The sequence below is a fragment of the Anabrus simplex genome, chromosome 2 (assembly GCF_040414725.1).
Source record: "Anabrus simplex isolate iqAnaSimp1 chromosome 2, ASM4041472v1, whole genome shotgun sequence".
NCBI lineage: Eukaryota > Metazoa > Arthropoda > Insecta > Orthoptera > Tettigoniidae > Anabrus > Anabrus simplex.
The window spans coordinates 133,602,033-133,621,584 of record NC_090266.1 but is presented as its reverse complement, the minus strand read 5'-3'; the positions used below and the strand labels follow the sequence as shown (position 1 = coordinate 133,621,584).

Genomic DNA, 19,552 nt, shown 5'->3' with positions numbered 1-19,552 from the left:
ATGGTGCTGTTTCAAGTTCTAACCAGGGAAACATCACAGAGTTCGACGTTCTGCAAGTGTTAGGGTTGAATGTTGGGTGTCGTACTGTTTATGCAATGTTGCATAGTGACCTGGTAAGACTAACGTCTGCTGAAAATGCCATTAAGGAATAGCTCTTCAAGCCAGAAAAGACAGGAGAGGTGCAAAGAAGAGGCTACAAGAGGAACTTGAAGAAAATCGAGATAATCCAAGCTATGAACCTGGCATGCAATGATTTGTTAAGTTTGAAGCCCGTTTCCCGTAAGTTTACTTTTCTAACACTTAAGGTGCATTTTCTCAGGCAGTTTTGAATATATGAACTCGAAATTTGTAGGACACACTTATAAATACCTCTTTCAACTGCTGAAACAACAGTTTTTAATTTGTCTGTATATTACAAATTTTATTAGCAAAAATATATTCTACAAATACCAAAAATATTTAGTTTGAAAATAAAAAATAATGTCTTCCTCAAGTAGGTAGTTATAAAAATTATGCTTGTTTCAGTAGAAGTCCAAGATATTCAACTATACGCTGCAAAAATTTGAAGTGTCTACCTCCAGTGGTTTCAGAGAAAAAGTACAGTATAAACTGCCGATTTTATCATTGGAAGCATAGGGCATTCCGTACCCCCTATTCCTCTCGGGATTTACAATTACACACTACTAAATACAGAACGATATTCCACCAATGCACTTGTCTATTGTAGCAGAAAAATGGAGCGGCTCCCGAATGATTTTCCGTCTACCTGGGGTGAACGGACATCCCTCTCATTTGTTATCGTAAATCTATTCGCTCGCCCACTAAGTCAGGTTTTTGTTTAGCTGACAACTGGTTGTGGTTCCCTCAACATTTAAGAAAGGGAATTCCCCTCTACTATCTACTACTACTCTACTATTCATTTAACAACTTTCATTTGTATATTTATATATACTTTTTAATTTGTACTTTATTCATTTAGACACGACACGCCTAATTTAGTCATACTTTAATATAATAGGTAATTTTAGGCACAGTTGATCTTTACATGCACCCCACTACTTCAATTAACGTTAAACTTCTCCTGGCCCCTCTAGCAGCCAACCGAATGCACGAGGTTGCAAATAAATTAACCCCGGCTGTTGTCTATGTCCTACTAATGTCTGAGCCATGGTTAACAGATAAGAGCTCGTATTTTTGTGTCATCTTGAAGGCTACTCGCTTCTGAGAAATGACCGCACTCACAAACAAGGTGGAGGGGTATATGGCTATTTCTTAACTCAAACCCAAGTTGTTAGGTTATTCACCTGGCAGGTATGAGAGGAAACCTGAATACATGTTTGTAGAAATAACTGCGAACGGGATTAAAGCCCTTGTAGGACTAGTTTACAAACCTCTTAATACTGGTCACTTAGACGATTCTGAAGCTGACTTAAATAAACAACTGCCAGACAACCCTCACACAATAACTATGGTAAACATTAATATGGACTTAACTGACGCAATTTCTTCCGAATCCAAGCGACTCAGAATATTGTTTCAAGCCTATAATATAGACATGTTGCCTCACTCTCCGATTTACCACATATCTCCTTCGCACACGCTATTAGATTTTACAGTTCCCAGCAACTCAGACAGAGTTATCAATGTTGGTCAAACCTCTGTACCTGTACCTCTGCACATGACGCAATATATTTCTCGTATAACCTCCGACCACCGAAACCCTACCAGAAATTTATTACCTACCGTACATTGAAAAATATACATCAAGATAGACTCTTGGAAGACGCAGGCAGAATACCTTGGCATGACATAACGAACCGTAACAATCTAGACGACAAAGTCTTTAATAGCAAAGTAACCGAACTAATTGACAAGCATGCCCCAAAGCGGAGAGCGAGAATATCCAGAGCTCCCCATGTTTAAATGACGAAATTATGCAACTAATAAAACAAAGAGACTGCGCCCACATTCAGTACAAAAAATACCCTACTTTACTTTGACGAATGTAGGAAGTTACGAAACAAGACAACACTACACAACAAACAAGAAATGCTAAACTGCGACACGCTTATAGTTTTATTGTGCCTAACAGTGTAACAGCGACGATATTGTGGAAATCTCTTAACCCGATGAGTGCTACGCCCGCCTAGAGACCTACTGATGCGGCCGGTCCAGTACTGCTATGCCCGTCTATAGACGGTGCGCGAGAACTTTAATATTTTTAAGCTTTCCTTTTCACTCTCGAGTGCCAATTTGATCTCTAACATGTTCTGCCATCTGTTGGTCATTATGTTGAACTAATTGATCACATATTCTAACTTACCGAGCTTTTTGTAGAGGCCTGCGGAGTTCATCTGTGATGGAAACAAACATGGCGGAACAACAATCTACTTGCTCTTGCAGCGATGTCATTTCGGATCAAAGAATCTTTCAGTTATTCACCACAGCGTAAAGTGATGATGAAGATGATGATTTCAATGAATTATTAAGCGATTTTAAAAGTTAGTGTGATACAGTCAGTGCCGAAAGTAATGCCTGTGAGAGAGAAACAGAGCCTCATTCTAAACGAAAGAAGAAAAATACGGTGAGTTCAAAAGCTATCAACACTATTTTCGTAGCAGACGGATTACTTTCCTCCACCAGACTTTCAGGTAAGTATGACAAACTCTGAGAGGCAAATAGTGTTTTTGATGACAACCCGAAAATCATTGATTTTTAAAAACATTTGTGCCAGTGGAGTTGGTGCAGATAGCTGAACAAATCGACATCACAAACAACCAGTAAAAACATTTAGCTGTCACCATATTCTAGGTTTAGAAAGTATTTTAAAATATCAACTCATGTACTTCTAAGAAGTTACATGTATTAGTTGCCTACAGATTTTAGGCAATAATATTATTTTGGACTCTTTACTTTGTAAAAAGATAATGTACACATGGGCACAAAAGTGTACGTTTTCTCTCAAAATTGAACATAAGTGTAGGATTTTCCATTTGCATTTAGATTTATAATGAAACAACATTTTTTTTGCTAGTTGTTTTACGTCGCACCGACACAGATAGGTTTTATGGCGACGATGGGACAGGGAAGGGCTAGGAGTGGGAAGGAAGCGGCCGTGGCCTTAATTAAGGTACAGCCCCAGCATTTGCCTGGTGTGAAAATGGGAAACCATGGAAAACCATCTTCAGGGCTGCCGACAGTGGGGTTCGAACCTACTATCTCCCGAATACTGGAAACAACATTTATAAATATTTTAAGCTAATCGCAACACCGATAAGATAAAAATTGAGGCTTCTACAATTTGTTTACGTACGAATGAAAAAACTCAGCTATGAGGTACCAAACAGTCAACTGGTAGCTCAGCACTTTTAATAAGCTTGGACTTACGAAGAGCAAGAACAGAGACGAAATTACAGTACATCTCGAGACACTTAACGAGTACAGGTACTTTACTACTAATTCCTCCAGAATAGGCTTACGACCTGGCCACAAATAGAAATTTATGAACAATTACGATACACACCCTTCTTCTGACAGAGAAATTCTATTTCAGTTGTGTGACGCCCCTCCATGTCAGAAAAGCTGTCCCTAAAATAAGCACGAAATCGAAAGAAATTGATGACTTTGGGACTGATATTGTCAAACTAATCCTTGATTTTATATTACCAACCTCAACTCATATAATCAATTTCTCTCTCCTATACTCCAGATATCCATATTTCTGGAAGAAGGCTATTGTGCTATCACCTCCTCCGAAAAGTCAAACGTCTTCAAACGAGGGAGACTCTTATCAAATCTGTATTTTATCAGCTTTATCTAAAATCTTAGAATATTTAGTCCGCACACAAATGTCTGAGTAGGTACCATCAAAAGCACAATCTCCTTAATCCTTTCCATTTCTGTTCCGGACAAGGATATAGTGACCCCCGTATCAATACGAGCTCATTGAAAGAGTATCTTGGTATTTATTATATTTATTCCATAAAGTTGGACAATGAAATACATTTTTAGAGCAAAGTAAGAGAGAGCCGAGGGTTGACCTACTAGCAGTTTGAGCGAGGATACGTGGTGTGTCTTGCAAAATTAGGGATGGTAAAATGACATCCCAGTCACAAATTTTCTTTAGAAACGGGCGCGAACGACGAGAAAAGGTTGGCGCACTGCAGGACAATAGAAGATGGGAAACAATACACTCGATGTCCAGGCCCACGATGGCCATAAAGTGTGACGAAAACGTCACATAAAATTTGTAAAGAAACGCAACTAAGTCCAGTTATTAAATCACAACAAAAATGAACCAACGTTGAGGGGACATATAGATTTTAGGTCAAGGCTAATGCGAAGCTCGGACAAAAAGGAAGAATGTCCCTAACCCTGGCCTACATGAGCAGGGGAGGGATCCAATCCAAGAGCCCCAGGAGAGGACGCATAACCGGCCTGCCAATGAGAGGAAGCGTCATATTAATTACTACTTGGTGATTGGAGGAGACCGGTAGAAACGGAAGTGAAGAGTACTCAGAAAGGATGTGACCGAGATGATAAATTTAGCCGCACGTAGCACGGAGAGACAATCCAACATTTGTTTGAGACATTCTGATATTAGTTTGGGGTTCCGGCGTTCTTACATTCTACTTGTACTTAGACATTCATTACTCTATTACATCGTGTTATTGAGCTGCGTAGGTACGCTTAACTTGCGTATGAACACACTTGCGTGAACTTGCACTCATGAAGCAGTTCCATCTTGAACATTACTGCTTGGAGAGGACACTTCTACACTTAAAGTCTTCAAATACTTTAGGTCCGACCATGTCGCTGCTCGTATTTACTCTGAGCGTCATTACGAGTTAGATTTGAAATAATTCTATTCGGATAGACAGTCACTACTAAAGGTCTCATTTCGCGAATGAGTCGTGTGGAACATGTTAGTCAGTGGAAAATTGCAATTCGTCTAGCGGCGTGACAGTACGTGAGTGTTTGCCCAACGTCGAGGTGTCGAGATAGTATTCCGAGAGTACAGAACAGTATCTATAAGTAGTGTGGGAAAGTTTCTGTCAAGTGAACGTGGCACGAATCAACTGTTAATCCCATAAACTGTGAGCAGACGAGGACAGATTTTGATAGCACCTAGATGAATGTCAATAAATATTTTAGGATGCTATAATAGCCATAAACTTAGTAGCTAAACCATAGATAGCTCAGTAGGTAAAACAGTTACAAAGTGTTACCAGGTTACCGCCGAGGCACGGCTGTACGAGTGGACCAGAAGACCCAGCCGCAGACATCAGATCCGATACGAGAACACAGAGATGGACAGCAGCAACTGGACCAGATTGAAGATGAACCTGGTTCCTGGATATCGCACGTCAATGACCATGGTCTTGTAAAAAGGATGCGGCCTTCCGACCTAAGGCGAGGCGTAACATGAAGGCTGAGTAGCAAATACCATTTTAATTATGTAGTACTCTACGTAGATATTTAGAGACGTTTTGTAAATAGTAGCCTTAGTTTGTTTGATTTTCATTTCTAAGAGGCAGCCGCCGGTAATATATGGGTCAAAATTATAAAATTGGTTAATGAATCGGATCCATTTCATGTCATTTCATATTGCGTTGCAGGGGAATAATAACGGAAAGACGCATGTCATTTTGAAGTAAATGTAAATAAGGGAAGATTATTGTACACAATTCTGTATCGTTGAGAGAAAGTTTGATTAATAAACGCGCAGACAAGCCCCAAATGTCAGATCTAGCGTAATCGAGTAATGTGCCTGCTTTTGAAATGAATGATCATATGCATGGAAATGTGTGAAATTTCTCCGTATGTTAGAGAATGAAATGTGCTGTTTTGTCCATGTTTCCAGTTTTGGTTATTAATCGGTAGGTGAATCGTCAAGTGAATTTCAAAAAGTGTGTTAAATTAACTCAGATAATGCCTTCGGTTGTCAGGTGTGCTGATTATTATTAAATGTATGTCATCAAGAAATGAACCTAGCAGTGAGATAAAGAATCGTCGAAGGGGTAATTAATGTGGTAAGGGGTCACCGAACTAGGTAGAATGTTACAGATAGACGTGGATAGAGTCTTCATTCAAAGCTACAACAATCGTGAGTAATAAGATCGAAACACTGAATGTAGCGGAGTGCATTCGATATTAATATATTGACAGGCCTTGGGAAAATGACAGTGATTATTGAGAATTGAGTTCCTCAAATTATAGACATGGCTTGGATGGTCATTGATATGCGTAAGATAGGATCGTCGAATGTATTAGCGAGAGTAGGGAGCATTTGTGATCTCCTAGTGAGTTATGCGCCAGGACTAGTTTATTGTCTGGCGAGGTAATAATTAAAATCCCAAGGATTGTTATAAATGTAGGCCTATGCGTATTAATTGTCCGCACCGTCATTTAGTAAGTTTGGGAGTGTAGCGAAAGTGATCCCGTCGAAAGATAGGCAGCGCGAGGGAATGTTCCCGGTGTTCGAGAACCGGGAAGGGTATATTCCAGGTTCATATCAGTGTCAATCATCATCGGCATGCATGCCAGACGAGGATTGTTTGATGGCCGAGTGTCATTTTGTGCATTTTGGTCTGTATGTGAGACTGGCACTATATTTTCAGATATTGTGACTGCATTGTGTATTATTTTATGATTTAATTTGTGTTATATATAACTTGTGTCCGTGGTGAATTGAAATCCATGTAAGGGATTCTATATGTGTTTTTAATATATTGTTTTGTGCATAATGACCAACTCAATGCGATGCATTTAACCAAGTATTGGAGTTTAGTTATTAGTAATCCCGTAAATATTTACGTAGAGGTCAGTTAGGATTTCACCACGATGTTTTGTGGATATAAAATTAGCTACTGATGTGTTCGACGACAAATAAAATACAAGTTCACTTCGATTAAAACTCAACACCACCTAAGTTAAAACCAAGAATTAGGGGTAACTTTCATGTTGAGAGGAAGCTGGATGAAAACCAGTGTGGTTTCAGACCACAGAGAGGCTGTCAGGATCAGATTTTCAGTATGCGCCAGGTAATTGAAAAATGCTACGAGAGGAATAGGCAGTTGTGTTTATGTTTTGTAGATCTAGAGAAAGCATATGACAGGGTACCAAGGGAAAAGATGTTCGCCATACTGGGGGACTATGGAATTAAAGGCAGATTATTAAAATCAATCAAAGGCATTTATGTTGACAATTGGACTTCAGTGAGAATTGATGGTAGAATGAGTTCATGGTTCAGGGTACTTACAGGGGTTAGACAAGGCTGTAATCTTTCACCTTTGCTGTTCGTAGTTTACATGGATCATCTGCTGAAAAGTATAAAATGGCAGGGAGGGATTCAGTTAGGTGGAAATGTAGTAAGTAGTCTGGCCTATGCTGACGATTTGGTCTTAATGACAGATTGTGCCGAAAGCCTACAGTCTAATATCTTGGAACTAGAAAATAGGTGCAATGAGTATGATATGAAAATTAGCCTCTCGAAGACTAAATTGATGTCAGTAGGTACGAAATTCAACAGAATTGAATGTCAGATCGGCGATACAAAGCTAGAACAGGTCGATAATTTCAAGTATTTAGGTTGTGTGTTCTCCCAGGATGCTAATATAGTAAGTAAGATTGAATCAAGGTGTCGTAAAGCTAATGCAGTGAGCTCGCAGCTGCAATCAACAGTATTCTGTAAGAAGGATGTCAGCTCTCAGACGAAACTATCTTTACATCGGTCTGTTTTCAGACCAACTTTGCTTTACGGGAGCGAAAGCTGGGTGGACTCAGGGTACCTTATTCATAAGTTAGAAGTAACATACATGAAAGTAGCAAGAATGATTGCTGGGACAAACAGGTGGGAACAATGGCAGGAGGGTACTCGGAATGGGGAGATAAAGGCTAATTTAGGAATGAACTCGATGGATGAAGCTGTACGCATAAACCGGCTTCGGTGGTGGGGTCATGTGAGGCGAATGGAGGAGGATAGGTTACCTAGGAGAATAATGGACTCTGCTATGGATGGTAAAAGAAGTAGAGGTAGGCCAAGACGACGATGGTTAGACTCGGTTTCTAACGATTTAAAGATAAGAGGTATAGAACTAAATGAGGCCACATCACTAGTTGCAAATCGAGGATTGTGGCGACGTTTAGTAAATTCACAGAGGCTTGCAGACTGAACGCTGAAAGGCATAACAGTCTATAATGATAATGTATGTATGTATGTATGTATGTTTCATGTTTATTGCAGAAAAGAAATCTGGACGTTTACAAACACAGTGAAATTGAGATTTATTGGATTCAGGATTTTTAATCTGCATATTTTATTGCTTTTTTGCCTTACTATTGTTTGTAGATATTTTGAATAAATTAGGAAACTGTTGCCCATTATTCGAGTAAATAGCTTCACCCATTATACAACGTTCGTCTGTATTAGCGGTAAAATTTAGACTTTGCTTAGAGAGTTAGAACCGGACACGCCAGAGTGACTGGCTACTTGGGGCACTACCAGATTTTAGTGGCGATATGGGGACAATAGTACAACTACAGCCTTACTCAAAGTGACGGAGGACGTTCGAATAGACAGAGGACGATTCACAGTTCTTGTACTACTAGATTAAAGTAAAGCTTTCGACGGCGTAGACATTGACATATTACTTGAAAAACTGAAGGCTCCACGTTTTCCTCAGAATACGATTATTTGGATGCATTCGTATCTTCACGGACGTCAACAATGTGTGAAAGGTAATAATATAATCGTTTCCTCATGGAACCACGTGGACAGAGGAGTCCCTCATGGCTCTGTACTTGGACCTCTTCTTTTCGCACTCTTTGTGAATGACATACCTTCGAATTTAAGACACTGCAAATATCATATATATGCCGACGACCTTCATCTCTACACAGACTCTACATCATGAGACCTTCAAAAATATCGAATTACTAAACATTGAGTTACAGGCTGTTAGTGATTGCTACGCGCGCCCTGAAATTGAAAAAATCGCAAGCAATCTTTCTTGGCCATCAAAGTCAGGTGAAAAGTATAAATAAACGTCTCTTGCCAAGAGTAATCATCCAGGATGTTCCAATTCCTTTTGTATCACAAGTGAGGAATCTCGGTGTTATCATAGACGAAAGCATTACTTGGTCTGCACATGCCTTACATATCTGCTAAGAAGTTTTCTCAGCTTTACATTCTTTATATAAACATATATTTCCAATAAATTTTTTAAAAAATTATTCGAAGCTCTTGAAATGTCACATATTTTACTACTGTGATGTTGTTTTCAGTTATGTGAGGGCAGAATTTTCCCTATGGCTACAGCGCGCTCAAAATGCATGTGGGAGATGTATATGCAATTTAAGAAAATATGAACGCGTGTCATCATATTTCCTAGAACTAGAGTGGTAGCGACTCCATGTTCTTCGTAACCATCATACTATGTCCCTCCTCCATCTAGTTCTTACTAGATCTTCCCCATCTGTTTCACATTTCCATTACTTCTCAAATGTTCATAACAGAGATACAAGGGCTCAAACATTAAACCTGCTCGTCATTCCTCACCATCGAACTGCCACATATAACAACCAATTTTCTGTGTTTGCCGCACGAGAATGGAAACGTTTACCGGATGACGTCAGAGGAATACAAACCACAGTGTCATTTAAAAGAGCATTAAAGGTACAACAGCATACGAGTGAACTGTGCATTTCTGGTCTTGTAGGTATTCATGTCTCAATAGGGTGGAATATTATTTCAGTTATAATGTATTTTGATGGTGTTTAATAATTAAACTAAATAATTGTACTTTATCTAGTATCAATTACAGTAGTATTAATTATCTTTCTAATGTATAGCCTACTAATTGGTTTGAGAAAGAGAAAGACTAATGGCCTTAACTACGCCAACATATACACATATCTATCCATTTTGTAAGTGCTAGACTCTTCAGTCTGCTAACTAATTTGAATAAATAAATGTGTAAACTACTTCAAAGAGAAAACGTATGGTAACACTATTATACCTGAAAAAAGGAACAATTTAATTAAAGTAGAATGACTCTTTCGTTCTCGAAAGAACACCATGAGATTCTATCAAATCACACTGAAATATGTAGAAATAAATATTTTTATTTATTTCTGTTTAAATACTTAGGAACGTGAAACCTGAAAATTATCTTAATGATGTCTACCTTTTCTCTACTCCATCATTACTTATAATTTGGTTTAGTTATTTTTAATGAGTGCTTCTCACAGCCTTTGTGAGCCAGCTACTATCACGTGACGTAATCCTTAGGTCCTCACAGTTTGTCTACGCCGACAACCACAGTTTAGTGACGCCTAGCACTTAACAAATAGTCAACGTGTGCGCAAGCAAAGAATATTTTTTCCAAGTGAATATTTGTGGATTGTAATACACTTTAAGAGGAATTTCGAACCCAGGATATCTCAAGATTAGCCTAGCGGAGTGATACATTTTGTTATCGCAGAGCGGCGCATCTCATCAATTAATAACATACATTTAAATAAACTGAGTGGAAACTGAAAAGAGATTGCTTCAGATACCGGTATTACAAATTATTCAGCCAGTCAGGTAAATTACGAAGCCGAAAAACTCGAAGAACTCAAAATGTAAAAATTAAAATTAAGTAAATGCTGGCACCCTCAAAAAATGTTGGGTCGGGGAGGGGGCTTTGCTCGATCAACTTAGCAACCCCGGAGTCGGCACCCCTGACTCCAGCACTTCTTATGTAATGTAACCCAATGAACTATATCAAGACGACCCCAGTAGATACTTAGATAATGTCATTACCTCGGATAACGCTCAATTGTGCATTCACCATGAAATTGATTAACTCTGTTCACCAAAACTAAGTTTTAAAAACAAGATTTGATTTCATTCGGGGTTTGCAAATACTTTGTCATAAATTATGTCCCCTATTGACCAAAAACGAAGAAGCAAGCCTATGATGACGTTCCCAGAGAATGAATTGTTATTGAATTTGGTGACAGAAAGCATTAATATCATCGAGAATAAGAAAACAAATTATAACCTACACATTGCATATTTCACTAAAATAATAAGGCAGTATTAAAAAGCCATACATGTGTGTACCGTACAAGATATAAGCTATAATCAAGAATTCGTCTTAGGCCTACCTATGTGTTGGGAATTCCAGGTTATGTTCGTTCGTGGATAACACAACCCTGACTGTCGAAGCTTTAGATATCATAAAATGTGTTTCAAAATCAGTCTTCAAAGTATGTAGCGTGTTCTTTTTATCCACCCAGGAGATGTTATTGCATAATCTTGGTTATATTCCTCGTCGCTCTGATTTTCTCTTTTAGTTAAATATTCCAGCCGTCTACGGGATGCCATCTTGATTTCCTGTTTTACCGGCCAAACTTTCCCCGGTAAAATATTTAAACCGAGATAATACCCGGTATCCTAGATAATGTTGTTGGTGAATACAAATGTAACTGTTATCTCGGTTTTTCTAGCTTTAAACCAAGATAAAAGCATTTCATCGCGTTGGTGAATACGGGCCTTAATCATGTTGTATCACTTTAATCCAATACAAGACAGTCAAATACCACAAGTCAGATGTTATGATGTAACTTTTCAATTGTATGATTCTGTGCCAACTATTTTCAACCACAAGCCAAGTTTGTGAAAACTTTATTTCATGTTTCTAGAATGGAACATTGAGACGTAATTTCTCAACTCGACAATGTTTATTAATCCAGATTGTGAATTTTAATCTTCAAGGTTTTACAACAGAGCTCTTATTTTTTGCTGGTGGCTTCAAGTCACACCGACACAAACAGGTCTTGTGGCGACAAGAACTAATTTTTAACACTCATTTACTGTATATATTCATATATTTGACTAGTCAATTTTATGGTTGTCATGGCTGAAGATGGAGGTCGAAACTAGTTCCATTATGTTTTAAGCCTTTACATTATTAATAAATGTGTACCGAATAAGTGGAACCCTTTATTTTCTCTGTTTGAATCGTAACTCCGTTGTTGTAAGTTTCCACCGAGCCTACTTAACTTGGAGTTAAGAACCTTATAATAATAATAATAATAATAATAATAATAATAATAATAATAATAATAAACCTAGAAGTAGTTCCACCACCTACTGTTGAAGGAATTGAAAAAGCAATTAAAACCCTAAAGAAACAACAAAGCTAGTGGAGAATAACCAATTACAACTGAAATTTTAAAATGGTCTCAGTCAAAAATCACAGATGATCCTTAAATCACATTTGAAGAAATTTGGAAAACGGAAAAGATCCCGGAAGAATGGAAAGTAGCTCTTACGCATCCTTTGCAAAAGAAAGGTAACAAGCAAGATGTCAACAACTATAGAGGTATATCCCTTTTGTCAATGTCTCATAAGGTATTTCAACAATATTACTGATAGGGTAGAAGCAACTCTTAGCAATCATTTGGGTGAATACGAGAGTGGATTTAGGTAGGGAAGATCTTGCTCAGAACAGATATTCAACCTGAAGTCCATAATCCGTCACAGATTATTGAACTAAAAAATACATAGCAGTAACATTTATAGATTTTCAAAATGCTTTGGCTCTGTTGATAGGGAAACTTTCGATAAAACAATCGGAGAGTTCGGAGTTGAAACCAAATTGGCAAACCTAATCCGTGAAACTCTCACAGACGCCACATCTAAAGTAAAATTTATGGGTGAAATATCTAAACCATTCAGAATAAATACAGGTATAAGGCAAGGTGAGAGTGTATCTCCACTCCTGTTCAACTTCGTACTGGAGGAACTAGTAATAATTTGAAATAAAAAAAGGAAGAACACAAGTTATCACCAATAACACTGGGAAAAAACATAGGAGTTGAAATAAAATGCCTAGCATTTGCAGATGATTTAGCCATACTTTAAGAAAACCTGAAAAATGCAGCAATACAAGTCAATCTCTTGGAAGAAATAGCCAACAGAACCGGTATCAGAATGTCTGTAGAAAAACTAAATCGATGACAAATATAAGAAATGCTCTAGAATTATTAATACCAGAAATTGGTCGAATAAGGAAGGCAAAAAAATTCACATATTTGGGAGAAATAATTCAAGAAAATGGTCCGCTGTAAAAGAAAGGATACAGAAGATGAAAAGTGCCTACGGTAAAACTAGGAATATCTACATCAAAATGTCTTTACCTAAAAACCTCAACAGACAACTCTGCAACACAGTAGTCAAACCGGAATGCCTATACGCGAGTGAATGTCTAGTACTGAATTATAAGCTGAATAAATTAGAAGTACTGTAAAGAAAAATTATACGGAAAGTACTCGGTCCACTAAGAAATCTGGAAATCAGGAAGTAATGATGAAGTATACCGGAGCATATGAAATATAGCAGAAACAATGCGGAAGAGGCGATTGATAATTTTTGGACATGTATACAGAATTGATTAGAACAGGTTAACCAAACAAATCTTCAAATATCTTTGGAACAAGAAGTAAAAAACAACCTGGATTCATGTAGTCAAGAAAGATTTGGAAAGAAACAACATAAGAGAAGGAACAGCATCAGAAAGAGAGATTTTTAGAAATAAAGTATTAAAAATGTACGGATTCCAAGGTAGGGAGGGAAAGAAAACAGGTTCCAAATAGTCCGAGGAGAGGAAAAGGAGACATGGTGAGCAGATGAAGGGGTATTGGAGGAAGAAGAAGGAACAAAAAGGGATGAAGCATTAAAATAGTCACGTGGTCCCTATAAGATCCTAACGGAGAAATAATATTAATCATCGTCATCATCTTCATCGCCTGAGGAGTGTCTAGGCAAAACTGGACATGTCTAAAAATCAAACATTTAAAGAGCATTGGTTTGGATAAAATAGTATCGTTTGAAACTGTTTCCCAACTGGAATCTCCAGTTGTAGGCCCGAGCAAATGAGAACATGCCCGAACCACCATTCATAGTATTTGTTTCCCTACTTCCCGTATCTCTATTTGTCTTCCCCTAAAAAGTCTAAGAAGAAGGCACCTGGCGTCTGAGCAAAATAAAACAGACCCTGCTAGCATCTGAGAAGAAACAAATAAGTCACATGCAATTTCGGCCAAACCGGACATGTCCACTTTACACATGGAATTAATTATTATTGACTTTTGATCTGCACCAGTTGTACACAGACATTCCCTGCGTCAATAAAGGAAACGTTTTAAAAGAGGGACGTTCAAAAGCTGCAATCCGGTTTCCATTTTCGTTTCCCTTTCTTCCTGAGTGTCTGGATCTGACAGATTTCTTTGTTTGTTTTTGACTGGATGCTCTTCATCTGAATGTATTGCGTCTTTCTAATTCATTTATCGTAAAAGTTGTAAAACATATCTGTCGTTCCAATCCTTTCAATTAAATTGATGAGAATTTTAGTACTTCCAGTTGGATGGTTTCCTGGGGTGTTCATGTTATTCAAGTTCGTGGCATTAATGAGCGCTATATGAACACTTTGCTACCATCTAAGTGACTTAATGGTACAACCTGTGACAGTCAATTTCAGAGAATAATCCTATACTATCAACATAGATGAACAGTGCACGACAGTGACCTTACTGTCCTTCGAAATAGTCCTCTCCCATAACTATGCGCTGCTGAGATCGGCGATACATCTACTGGAAACTTTTCAAGAAGGCTTCCTTTGGGATGGTTTTCAAAAGCCTCGTCACGTTTCGTTGGATGTCAGGAATATGCTTAAATCTCTTTTTCTCTGCGTGACTTTTCAGCTTTGACCTTTTTCCGACGTGGGGATCCCGGAGACCGCCATTTCATGCTTTGCCGTTTCGTTTCAGGGTCGTACCTGAGACACCAGGTTTCATCCTATGTGACGATACAGTTCAAGAAATTTGGTGTCGTATCCGCCGTTTCGACAAAATCCTGTGAAGCCTCTAAATGTGCCTGCTTCTGATCGTCAGTCAAGTGATGTGGCACAAGACGAGGATACGTTTTTCTCTTCCCCAACTTCTGGGAAACGATTTGTCGCACGGATTCACGGTTAATCTGCAGTTCATCCGCTATCATGCGCAGAGTTAATCGCAGATCGTTTGTGATTAATTTCCTCACCTTCTCGAAGTTTTCGTCACTGACGACGGTAGCCGGTCTTCCGCTACGGGAGTTGTCAGAAACACTTTCCCGGCCTCCTGGAAAACGGGCGAACCACTCGTACACACACTTCAAGGACAGTGCTTGATCTTCATAAACACGTACCAGCATCGCATGCGTTTCTTTCGGTGTCTTGCCAAGCTTAAAACAAAACTGTACATTGATCTTTTCGTCATTCATGTTCCTGTTCGCAGTTCAGAACCAACGCACTAAACACACACTGTGTCAAACTGGTCTCACACGGCACACACATGATGCTCAACTGAACAAGCGTTTGGAGCAGGTGCAGCTTTGCGTGTCGCCAGTATTGCCGGATCGACCATTCTGACTTCATTCACCGAACTTTATTGTCACAGGTTGTGTTCGCTTCTAAATGAAAATTTACTAACTTTTATTTTCACTCTATCCTTGAGTAAAAAGGTATCGCTTTCCTGAATCGTTGCTGAGGACAGGGACCAGGCGCATGACTCCTAGTACTCTCACATTTATTGAAGCTACTCATACATCATGCCAGTCGAAAAAACACTTACCCATGAAGGGGCTTATGTATGGTGAAAACTGATGAAATTTGTCATTTTCGTTTTTTGCTGAATATTATTTATTGATCTGGAATGTTCTCTTTAATTTGATGTATAATACATCATTTTTGTAATCTAGAAATGATTCAAATAAACGATTTAAGAGGAAGCATTGTGGGCATGGCAGTCTTCCCAGCGTTGCGTCAACGAATTCTGCACCGAACTACGGACTCTGCTCCAATGGAACTGATACATGATGCAATCGCAACAAAGCACAAGGAGCAGCGAAAATATTTGTACACAAAGATGGTTTACAATACGCTGTCATAGAGGAACTTAAGCCTATTTTTAGAGACCTATCTGATGTACAGTTACTGAAAAAGTGTTTATATGGTCGTACCCAAAACAGTGTTATTTGATCAAGAATTCCAGAAAGAGTTTTTGTAGCAATTAATGCTATTCATTTTTGTGTTTATAATGCTGTAATGACTTTTAACAATAACAACTTGTCAAATTGTGAGGCATGGAAGAAACTTAGTATTAGTGTTGGGTATCACACCGTACGAGCCTTGTACAAGTTTGAGAAAAAAAAGAGAAAGCATTGAGGAAAGTGGAAAATGAGGCACGAAAGAAGAGAAGAAAACTGAAGATAAAGCTGGAAGAATCGTATCAGGAAGATCCAGATTACCCAAGTTATGGTTCTGGAATGCACTGAAACTTTGACAGCAGTTTCCCGTAAGTTTACTTTTTGAAAGGCTTAGTGTACCTTTTCTCGGAAACTGCCTGCATGAACTTCCTGAAACTTTTACAGCCTTGAAGGTATGTTTCTGTGAGTATTTTAACACAGGGATATTGCATTTTACCTCATGGCGTACGAATTATTGACTGTACAGCAACTTCAAAAGGGCAAAAAGTTGTAGTATTAAAAAAATGTTATTCTGCCAAACAAAACAGTACTTTTGGAAATCCCTGTGTAAAAGTATTAGAAAACCATCATAGGTTCAAATGCTTTTTTTCAGACATGTATCTTAATTAGTTGTTGGGGAAAGGTGCAATTAATTTTGTAAAATATGCATGGGTGAGGTACACCGTACCGGAGCCCCTTATGCTGTTCTTTCCTAAATTGTAATGTGTTACAGGTGTGGGTTGACCCGAACACCACGAGGGGCGCTCTCGTTGGCCACCACTCACAACGCCCACCCAATGCCACTGCTACGTCGGAGTGCGGACGCTTCTGCCACTGGCACCACATCAGCTGACCCTTTCAGCAATCAAGAGGCACTTCTGTGACATACGAGCTTGGTTATCTCATTGTAAAATTGATGCATTATATAAATGTACCTTACATGAATGAAACAAGACACCTATCAAATACAAATGAATGGCTTATGCTAAACGAACACCACATCATTAGATGCAGCGAAAATTAATTTGCTAGTACGATGTGTTCCAGTTGCTCTCAAAGTGTGTGTCAAGGCTCAGTGTGAAAAAATGGCAATACTTTTATAACAATAATACAATATTAACATATGCAAAACAAGACAATTAAATGTTAAACATTCTATCCTACATATTTTGATAATGTTACTCATTAGCCTGAGAGAACGATCACATATTTAAATAGATTGCAGTAGTTCAAAAATACTTAGACAATGATTGCAACATTTTTATATTTCAGTGAGAAATGTGGAATTCTTTACATTCAAACAATTACGCAGTAAGTAGCAGACAAAAAATTCCGTAATTCTTGATTTTAAGAAACACGTAGCTCATTTTTAAGCTTGGCTAATATGGTATATCTCTCTTCGTACAAGCTGTTTGTCGAAAACTGCAGTAGTTCAGAAGAAGTATGTTCTAATAACACTGCAAACTATTCCTTTCTTTTTGAAAATCCAGAGTTGAATTAATATTCTTTCTTTAATCTTGAACTTCCAATTTCGACCCCAACTAGAGAATGGTTCCAGTTTATGGGACCCTCACCAGGATTACTTGATTCAAGGACTGGAAAAAATACAAAGAAAAGCAGCTCGATTTGTTCTGGGCGATTTCCGACAAGAAAATAGCGTTGCAAAAATGTTGCAAAGTTTGGGCTGGGAAGATTTGGGAGAAAGGAGACGAGCTACTCGACTAAGTGGTATGTACCGAGATGTCAGAGGAGAGATGGCGTAGGAGGACATCAGTAGACGAATAAGTTTGAGTGGTGTCTTTAAAAGTATGAAAGATCACAATATGAAGATAAAGTTGGAATTCAAGAGGACAAATTGGGGTAAATATTCGTTTATAGGAAGGGGAGTTAGGGATTTGAATAACTTATCAAGGGAGATGTTCAATACATTTCCAATTGCTTTGCAATCATTTAAGAAAAGGCTAGACCGGGCGAGTTGGCCGTGCGTGTAGAGGCGCGCGGCTATGAGCTTGCATCCGGGAGATAGTAGGTTCGAATCCCACTATCGGCAGCCCTGAAAATGGTTTTCCGTGGTTTCCCATTTTCACACCAGGCAAATGCTGGGGCTGTACCTTAATTAAGGCCACGGCCGCTTCCTTCCAACTCCTAGGCCTTTCCTCTCCCATCGTCGCCATAAGACCTATCTGTGTCGGTGCGACGTAAAGCCCCTAGCAAAAAAAATAAAAGGCTAGGAAAACAACAGATTGGGAATCTGCCACCTGGGAGACTGCCCTAAATGCAGATCAGTAGTGATTGAGTGATTAATCTGAAGTCCAGCCAACTGTGATTACTCTTTTCATGGTAGCTTAACTATCAATGGCAAACATATTGCAGACTCAGTCACATTTATTCAAACTAAGGGAAAAAGTGCTGTTGCAGCTCACCCACCAAAGATCAATCAATGTATTCTGTATACATTTCCAGGTTACTGCTTCCAGCACTTGACTTCCACATTTGGAGTATTCTTATGAGCCCATTCAGCTTATGACTTGACGTAAGGTTGTTTCATTTCTTCCTATGCATACCGGCATTACTGATAGCCAAACGTACAAAAATACCTGTAAGCAACCAAAATCTTACATATCGTACGTTGTCTTTAGAGAAGGAATCATGCACAGATTTATCCGTAGTAAATATTGCTACTACCGCAATTCATTCTTCAGTTTATAAGGTTTGAAGAGCATCCCTCCCTTGTAATTTTAACAAATAACGGTGTGAAAGGCCAGAGTGTCCTGACCCATGACTGTGAAAACGCTACTTTTCTTACTGTTCTAATTTTAATACAGTTCACCATTGAAGCAACTGAGCCCATTGTCCTCCTTAATGCTGAAGGAATAGTTTCGGCTACTAAATTTCTTGATGAAAACACCGTAGAGATCCAGAACTAGGAACATAGTGCTCTAATATTGAAGACAGCGAAAGCTCATGTTCAACACATATTTGCTGCAATAATTCCAACTGGTTCACTTTTTTAAATGCAGCTGCCTTAGAATTGTAGATATCTAAATCTGTGGAGGTCAGGGACAATTCTGTGCACGACAAGGGCTATCCAAGAAGACAGTATTCGTTTAAACACGTTTGGAAGTTCAACAGTTCCCAACTTTGACTTTCGTTGTAGATTCATCAGTTAAAGTTGAATTTCTTTTGGCATCACGTCATTTTTCTGTTACTAATGTCAGAGTGGCAATAGTATCATTTGAAAAAGGTACTCTAGATAGCCCCTCTTGGCCCATATCTCCTTACAAGCAGGTACAAATTACACGAGGCTATGATTGCATTATCTACAGTCACGTAAAACTACTAGATTACTTCCTCCATTTAGAGTCAGTCAAAATTTCCTGCTGTACATCGTTGCATTTTCCTTGCTAATTACTTATTTGCTATATTCAGTAATTGTTGGTATTGTAGTGTGTTGGCGGGGTACATAAATTAACACACAACTGGTAGCGTTTAACTCTA

At 38.6% G+C, this 19,552-nt stretch overlaps 1 protein-coding gene across 2 annotated transcripts in view; it reads left to right on the top strand.

Annotated features, from left to right (window-relative positions):
- LOC136863936 (follicle-stimulating hormone receptor) overlaps positions 1 to 17,140 on the top strand; it is a 296,597-nt gene extending 279,457 nt beyond the window's left edge. For both annotated transcript variants that reach the window (XM_068226488.1, XM_067140382.2), the window contains one exon: positions 16,788 to 17,140. In XM_068226488.1, coding sequence (XP_068082589.1) covers positions 16,788 to 16,938 — 151 coding nt within the window. In that variant the 3' untranslated portion in view covers positions 16,939 to 17,140. The remainder of the gene's footprint in view (positions 1 to 16,787) is intronic.
- The last annotated feature ends 2,412 nt before the right edge of the window (positions 17,141 to 19,552 follow it).